Source organism: Xenopus laevis, chromosome 4L (genome assembly GCF_017654675.1).
Source record: "Xenopus laevis strain J_2021 chromosome 4L, Xenopus_laevis_v10.1, whole genome shotgun sequence".
Classification (NCBI taxonomy): Eukaryota; Metazoa; Chordata; class Amphibia; order Anura; family Pipidae; genus Xenopus; species Xenopus laevis.
Window position 1 is genome coordinate 2480428 of NC_054377.1, and position 8872 is coordinate 2489299.

The following is an 8872-nucleotide window of genomic DNA, read 5'->3' on the forward strand; positions in this document are numbered from 1 at the left end:
TGTTGGTTATGATAGCAGGGGGAAATGGAGGACAAGATGGAAGCAGCATGGTCAGATAGTGAAAGCAGGGGAAATGGCAACAGTTAATACACTGTGTTGCTCAATCTGTTGCAGACCAAAGCCTATTTTTGATCAAATGTGAACTTCAAATCATCAAAATAAAAGTAGTATCTCAATGTCATTCTCTCTACCATCTCATCAGTTAACATTAACAGTAATGTGACTTTCCCTTTAAAAACCAGAGCACTGTTAAGAGGAGGCACCATGAAGTGTGATTATTACAGGTCGTGCCACCCCCATGTCACCCTGTGCTCCTTACCTAGGCAGTTATGGCCATCGTGTGCCAACTTGAATCCATCGTAACAAGTGCAGCGATAATTGCCCGGAATGTTGGTGCACTCATGGACGCAGTCTCCATTAAATTCATTATCACATTCATCAACGTCTGTGGAAGAAAGGGCAGCGTCAGTATGATGAATGCTTGCAACGCTGGCACAAGCAGGTCACGGCTCAGTGACAGCAGTGAAAACACTTTGCCTCGTCTTTTAATCAGGATTGTCTTGCAAATAGAGTGTTTGTGCTGATGGGCCTCTCTCTCTTTCTCTCTCGTTTGTTTGAGCTCCGAGTGGGATTTGTATTCACTGGCAGCTCTTAATAAATGACCCACCGCCTGACACCGCCCCTCTTTAACTCTCTCCAAATAAAGGGTTAAACCCATAATCCCACTTAGTGACAAACAATGTGCCAACAGGCTAAGGGCACTTTCATTTATGTAATGTATTTCACTTCCTAAGGGGAAGTTTCTTCAAGGTAAAAAGCTTTGACTAAAAAGATATTTTTTTCAAAGAGGCATTATCATCAGAAATAAAATGTTTCCACTTCTAAAATCATATGAAATATAATTGTGCAACTTTGGGGGAAAGGTATCTATTTGTATAGGGGCCCCTATGAGAAATTGTAAGGGCCTCACACCACTCTGATGGTCTCCCTTCTGCTGTCACACCTTATTAGGGACCCCTAAAATTCAAAACAAAGGTTTACTGAATAAAAACAAAGGCCATGCGATAAGTCTCACCTTCACACACAGTTCCCTCCCCTTTAAAGCCGGCCTTGCAAATACATTTGAATGAGCTGGGTGTATCCTGGCATATAGCGTCTACATGGCAATTATCTATGCCTTCTGCACATTCATCCACACCTGTATGATTGGGAAGAACCACAGACAAGTTTAATGAATATTCTATTAAAATCTATTGAACATTGTTTAAAATAAAGCAAGCGATACTAGTAACTAAAAAAGGTAGTGCCCCCACTCCTACATATACAATAAACATTGGGGTGTCACCCTGCTATAGTTCCAGGGGTACAAAGGGTACAAATAATCACTCACCCCAAATCTCCCCCTAACTTTCCTTCAGGCCGGACCCCCTTAGCCCATAACAAGGTTACAGATATATAGAAACATTGGGGTGTCACCCTGCTATAGTTCCAGGGGTACCCAGGGTACAAATAAACTCACCCCAAATCTCCCCCTAACTGACCTTCAGACTGGGCCCCCTTAGCTCATAACAAGGTTACAGATATATAGAAACATTGGGGTGTCACCCTGCTATAGTTCCAGGGGTACCCAGGGTACAAATAAACACTCACCCCAAATCTCCCCCTAACTGACCTTCAGACTGGGCCCCCTTAGCTCATAACAAGGTTACAGATATATAGAAACATTGGGGTGTCACCCTGCTATAGTTCCAGGGGTACCCAGGACACAAATAAGCACTCACCCCAAATCTCCCCCTAACTGGCCTTCAGACTGGGCCCCTTAGCTCATAACAAGGTTACAGATATATAGAAACATTGGGGTGTCACTCTGATATAGTTCCAGGGGTACCCAGGGCACAAATAAGCACTCACCCCAAATCTCCCCCTAACTGGCCTTCAGACTGGGCCCCCTTAGCTCATAACAAGGTTACAGATATATAGAAACATTGGGGTGTCACTCTGATATAGTTCCAGGGGTACCCAGAGTACAAATAAGCACTCACCCCAAATCTACCCCTAACTGGCCTTCAGGCCGGGCCCCCTAAGCTCATAACAAGGTTACAGATATATAGAAACATTGGGGTGTCACTCTGATATAGTTCCAGGGGTACCCAGAGTACAAATAAGCACTCACCCCAAATCTACCCCTAACTGGCCTTCAGGCCGGGCCCCCTAAGCTCATAACAAGGTTACAGATATATAGAAACATTGGGGTGTCACACTGCTATAGTTCCAGGGGTACCCAGGACACAAATAAGCACTCACCCCAAATCTCCCCCTAACTGGCCTTCAGACTGGGCCCCTTAGCTCATAACAAGGTTACAGATATATAGAAACATTGGGGTGTCACCCTGCTATAGTTCCAGGGGTACCCATGGTACAAATAAACACTCACCCCAAATCTCCCCCTAACTGGCCTTCAGGCCGGGCCCCCTTAGCTCATAACAAGGTTACAGATATATAGAAACATTGGGGTGTCACTCTGATATAGTTCCAGGGGTACCCAGAGTACAAATAAGCACTCACCCCAAATCTACCCCTAACTGGCCTTCAGGCCGGGCCCCCTAAGCTCATAACAAGGTTACAGATATATAGAAACATTGGGGTGTCACTCTGATATAGTTCCAGGGGTACCCAGAGTACAAATAAGCACTCACCCCAAATCTACCCCTAACTGGCCTTCAGGCTGGGCCCCCTTAGCTCATAACAAGGTTACAGATATATAGAAACATTGGGGTGTCACCGTGCTATAGTTCCAGGGGTACCCAGGGTACAAATAAACACTCACCCCAAATCTCCCCCTAACTGACCTTCAGACTGGGCCCCCTTAGCTCATAACAAGGTTACAGATATATAGAAACATTGGGGTGTCACTCTGCTATAGTTCCAGGGGTACCCAGGGTACAAATAAACACTCACCCCAAATCTCCCCCTAACTGACCTTCAGACTGGACCCCCTTAGCTCATAAAAAGGTTACAGATATATAGAAACATTGGGGTGTCACCCTGCTATAGTTCCAGGGGTACCCAGGGCACAAATAAACATTCACCCCAAACATATAAATAGGAATAACGAGAGGGGGAATTTTATGCTTGCAGTGAGCTATTCCCTCAAACTATACATAAAGAAGAAAAACAAACAAAACTTAATGTACATTTCTCATTCAGCGAGTTTAAAAGGCGAGCAGCCTTTCCATTTACTGATTTGCAAAACCTATGGAAAAAAGGAGATTAAGTTACCAGGCACGTCCCAGAATGCCTACCATAAAAAAAAGCCGAAATAGGTTCCATTTCAGGGATTGGGTTGGGCAGAGCACTGTGCAAACACACGGCAGTGATGTACGTAGAACAGGCCAATATTCTCTAACTCTACACAAAATGCTTTTCTTAAACAGATTTCCGGCCCAAACTTTCGCAAACATTCCCAATGGCCGGAGCCACCGCTATTGCCGCAGTAGTGAACGTGAGATATGGTCCTCTATAAATTAGATCCCCAGGACAGTCCACCAGGAACGCTCGTCTGTAACTGAATTTGTTGGCTCCTTAAAATGGCAGCCTGTGTTCCCACTTGTTCATTTTGTAACTTTGTAACCACAAGCTTCCTCTCCTACTTGAAATATGCAAAAATGTTTAATCATATTAATGATGTGCCAAAAAGCCCCAAAAGAGAAAAATAAAAAAAAAATCTGGAAAGTTAAACTTGGCAGCGGATTCCGCGCGGCACGGACGCGTTTTTTTTTTTTTTCATTTTGGGCCAGAATACTGGTCCCATTGTAGGGATTAGCGAGAAAAGGTTTGTTTACTTTCGTTCACATATAAATGCAAAAAAGATCAGCGAGTGTTTAACTTACAAACTGGTCGTTTTCAGCGTGACAGATTTAAGGGCCAGAAAACAGGGCAACACTGTGAGCTGGGGAAAGAAGTTCTCTTGTATCCCCCTAATCAGGTCTGACCCGTATCTGGGCCATTTGTGGATCAGCAACTCATTTCAGCCTTTAATCTCCAAATATTTTTACAAATTATTATTATTTACAAATCTCAGTGCATCAGTAAATTACACTGAAATTTAAAAAAATTAAAAAAAAAAAAAAAGGGCAACCTTGAATGTCTGAAGACAACTATTCTGCTTATCAACATTTTATCCCTAACTTGTACATCTTTACTGCACTATTTATTGAATTAGATAAGCGTTGGCTCTTCTCTGGCCTGCTGCATACAAGCTGCCATCTTTGATTTCTAAGCCCGCCCACAAAGTCTAGTACATTTGGTCATCCTTTCTTTGCTATCTATAAACAATTATTTTCATAAGAAAGAAGCTAAAAACCCTTCTACAAGAACATATCTGCAATTATGATAAGTATCTATTGATTGGTTAAAAAACCATTAACCCCATAGAGTGAAAATATTGTTTTCATATGTTATATTTGCATCTGCTCACCCAGCAGCTACAAATAAACTACGTATTGTCTCATTTTAATCAAGAAAGCCCATAATGCATCTGACTCCTGCTCAGGTTCTTCTATAAAACCATTGTGTTTTAAGCAGCTAATCTGTTATGGTCCTTGTAAAATTCTGGCCTACAGCCCAATAACTGCTTGAATGGCTTCACACATGGCTACACAGCCGCTTATTTATATAAATTGTTGTAGTGTTTGTGAAGCAAATACAAAACTTTTACCAATGTTGGGTAAGAGTGTATTATGTTTAAACAGAAACAGTTCACTTTCAGATGTTGGTGCTACCAGCTCTTTAAGTCTGCCTAGACAAGGGGTGAAAGTGAGGGGTACATACAGAATGAGTAACCACAGATGGACCCTGCCCAGACAGAGGAGAAGGTGAGGGGCACATACAGAATAAGGAACCACAGATGGACCCTGCCCAGACAAAGGGGAAGGTGAGGGGCACATACAGAATGAGGAACCACAGATGGACCACAGACTGACCCTGCCCAGACAGAGGAGAAGGTGAGGGGCACATGCAGAATAAGGAACCACAGATGGACCCTGCCCAGACAGAGGGGAAGGAGAGGGGCACATACAGAATAAGGAACCACAGATGGAGCCTGCCCAGACAGAGAAGAATGTGAGGGGCACATGCAGAATAAGGAACCACAGATGGACCCTGCCCAGACAGAGGAGAAGGTGAGGGGCACATACAGAATGAGGAACCACAGATGGACCCTGCCCAGACAGAGGAGAAGGTGAGGGGCACATACAGAATGAGGAACCACAGATGGAGCCTGCCCAGACAGAGGGGGAGGTGAGGGGCACATACAGAATAAGGAACCACAGATGGACCCTGCCCAGACAGAGGAGAAGGTGAGGGGCACATACAGAATGAGGAACCACAGATGGAACCTGCCCAGACAGATGGGAAGGTGAGGGGCACATACAGAATGAGGAACCACAGATGGAACCTGCCCAGACAGAGGGGAAGGTGAGGGGCACATACAGAATGAGGAACCACAGATGGACCCTGCCCAGACAGAGGAGAAGGTGAGGGGTAAATACAGAATGAGGAACCAGAGATGGACCCTGCCCAGCAGTGGCGTAACTAGATATTACTGGGCCCCACAGCAAATTATTTTTCAGGCCCCCAAAATGTTTAGAGGTTGACTTGTTTCTCCAATATTTATTGAAATTGTATATGAATTAGGGCCTCGTGGGGCCCCTATACCTCCTGGGCCCCCCTGCAGCCGCAGGGTCTGCTTCCTCTATAGTTACTGAGTGGGTAACTATAGATTAACCCAATTTTAAAGTAAACATTTTCTACATTATTATTCTAAATGTAAAGCCAAGTCATCCCGCATCAGGTATTTGTAGAATTTGGAGTGCTCAACCCTTCCAATAGAAACCTGTTGAGGGTATCAGGTGCTTAATCTTATGATCTTTTCTTGCCCAACAGGTCCAGCATACTTGATAAAGGGCCCAGTGGGGTGCGAAACGTTGCCCTTACCTCGTATGTATATGGGTTAAATAAATACCAATCTCACTTATTACACTACAATCAGTGTGCTGCTGGTTTGTTTCAACATCCCTCATCAGGTAGACATGTCTGTTATCTAACAATCATATATCATATGCTACTCTATCAATGTAAATGTATAAAATGGTCATTTTTTTAATATTTAGAAATATATTTCGTATAAGTATGAAAAAGAATCAATCTGCATGTGTTGTTGTTGCACAGGGTGGGGGAAGCAATTTTTCTACTACCTCACCAACCCCTGCCTGGCCAGTAAATACAGCACCCAAAACTGGGTGCCATGGCCTACATGACACCTTCATACTATCTGCTTTACCTAATCCTTTTTATTTTATACTTAGCTGGCCCCCGTCCTGTAAATGAGTAAATTATATATTTTTCATTAACCCCTTAGTTACTCAGCAACACCAATACATGACATTTGCCCCCGAGGCAGTTAAACAGTTAAATTAAAGTGCTGTTTGCAAACAAACTTAAGTGACACTTCCCCTGGTACAGTAGCTCCAGTGAAATTCCTATGGGTTAACCCAGTGCTATTCCAGCTAGGGAGCAGAATGTTCCTCGCTTTGCATTACTGACTGACTCAGCACTGAAGGGGGTTAAGTACTGCAGGGGGCACAAACAATGCAAGACAAAGAAGCCCTAGGGGCATGTGAAAGGGGGTGGAGGGTATCTGATCTGTTTTTTTTTGGTCTGGAAAGCAGACAGCACATGGTCAATGTTTGAGTAAGAAAAGTGAAAAGTGGGAATTTCCTGAGAATCTGTAATTATACTTTCAATCAAACTGATTTAAAGGGACAGGGGCCCTTTATGAATATCCTAACAATCCTATTGGTTTCTGTCAAATGTCGATTTGCTTGTTATACACAGTAAGTAGATCCTACTGAGACTGAGGTGTTTGTAAACATTGTAAATGTGGTTTATAAAGATAAAAACGATATTCTCAAAGCGACCCTACACAAGCAGATATTAGCTGCCAATATGTTATTATTATCCTTTATTTATATAGTTCTGACGTGTTCCATAGGGATTTACAGAGATCCCATCAGTCACAGCCCCAGTGCAGTTTGCAATATTATATTTATACAGCAGATCTTTATGTTTCATTGTTTTGGGCATACAGGATTACAAGACTAAATGTGATTCCTGCAAACTACAAGTAGCAGCTACTAATCGCCAATACCAGTGTGGCACAAGCACTGAATTTAAACTGCAGCCACAATTTCCCAGAAAATGTTTCTTTCTTTAGTACAGCTGTCTGGCAAATAGTCTTGGCACGTGGCTAGCCAGAAATTCCCTGGCCATCATCTGCACATTCGGAAGATGAAGAGACTGACAGCAGAGTATAGCGAGGAATCAATAAGCCCCACCCGCAGTTTCTGTGAAGAGAAAATGGCTAGTGAGGTCCCCAAAGCAGTGTCACTCACCTGTGTGCGCTCGAGTTGCAGGGTGCGCAGGTGCGCAAAGCGGAAGAAGCGATAGGAAAATCCAAAGGCCCACCCCCAAGGAGCACATTTTATCGCAAAGTCAGTGGCTGCTCCTACTGATGCACTGTCTGCAACTCCGCCTTTCCAGAGCTCTCAATACAGATCCCGTTATACCGCTCCCACCGAGACCCTCTTCTTTTGTCTAGCCCCTCCTAACCTTCCTCCAGAGACCCCTTCAAAGTCCTCCCGCAACAACTTTCACTACGCACCGCTCCAAAGACTTGTCCTACAGCTTCACCCCTTCTTAATCTTCCATTAAACCCACCCCTTTGCTTCTTCTCCAGGTTTCTACTCAACCTTCCAGGCAGCCTTCTGCTGTGCCTCCACTTAGCTTTGTAGAGTCCTGAGCCTTCACCTGCGCTCCAGCCAACCTCCTTTCTTTTGCCTTCACCCAAACTTGAGTCCTCTCTTGTGCCTCTGCCCAGTCTTCCACAGTCACAAGCTTCAACAAAGCGTTGCAGTAAGTACTCTCCTGTGCCTCATGGGAAGGTCCCTCCTGTGCTCCACAAGCCTATTCCATGAAACCTCTCCTGTTCTTCATCCCAAATATTCAGCGAATCTCTTATTGTTTCTTAACCAAATTTGACAGAGTTCTCTGACCAAACCCCCACTGTTTCTGTCTCCCTCACTGCCCGCTCTACCCTACAGTGACCCCCTTATCTCCTGAAATGAATGCCTACTGTGATCCCAGGAAAAACCTCAATGTCCTTCTCATTCCTGTGTCAGCCACTAGTCCAATTCCCAAAGCCCTAACATGTTCCCCTGCTCTCCTCCTTGTCCCCCTCTCTGTTGGGTTCTCTTATCTTTTCTGTGTTTTTCTCTACTGATTCCCCCTCTGTCCCTCTTTCCTATGTTACCCTTCCCCCTTGCCTCTGTCCTGATCTCTCCTTCCAGCAGCTCTTGCCCTTCTCCCCCTCAGCCGGTCACTGGTCTCTGTGTCTCATTTGCTGGATCACTAGCTCTGCTCCCAGTACCTTTCCTTCTATTCTCTAAAACTCCCATCTCCTCCTCTGCCTACTCCTCCCCTCCCCATTAATTCTCTTCCACCCCTCCTCCCCCCAGTCCTGTCACTCAGCTCCTTTTACTTTTTGTTAATTCCCCCACACATCTTCTATTTGCCCCTTAACTACAGTCACCAGCCCATCTCACCTCTGTAGCTCTCCCCAGGTACCCACATGTACTTCCCCTTTAATCCTGCCTAGTGCTACTTTTTCCTGTTGGCATTGCAGGGTGGGGAAGTTTAACTCTCCTCACCTTCTTTCAGACACAGTTCAGAGACACTTGTGTGAGGATGAGGAGGATTGTGCACAAGAGGAATGAGCAGGGATAAAGGCAGAGACATAAGTGAGGTCTGACACTCT

General features: G+C 44.6%; 1 protein-coding gene across 4 annotated transcripts in view; it reads right to left on the minus strand.

Annotated features, from left to right (window-relative positions):
* Nucleotides 1-8524, minus strand: part of scube2.L (signal peptide, CUB domain, EGF-like 2 L homeolog) — a 55428-nt gene extending 46904 nt beyond the window's left edge. Inside the window, exons 1-3 of one of the 4 annotated variants that reach the window (XR_005966846.1) lie at nucleotides 7452-8524; nucleotides 1076-1198; nucleotides 320-445 (exon numbers count right to left, since the gene is read on the minus strand). Coding sequence is in view for 3 of the 4 variants with exons in the window: in XM_018257255.2 (XP_018112744.1) it covers nucleotides 320-445; nucleotides 1076-1198; nucleotides 7452-7539 (337 nt within the window). In the remaining variant the exon portion in view is untranslated. The remainder of the gene's footprint in view (nucleotides 1-319; nucleotides 446-1075; nucleotides 1199-7451) is intronic. The other 3 variants (XM_018257255.2, XM_041589693.1, XM_041589694.1) reach the window with 3 other exon arrangements.
* Nucleotides 8525-8872: the final 348 nt, after the last annotated feature.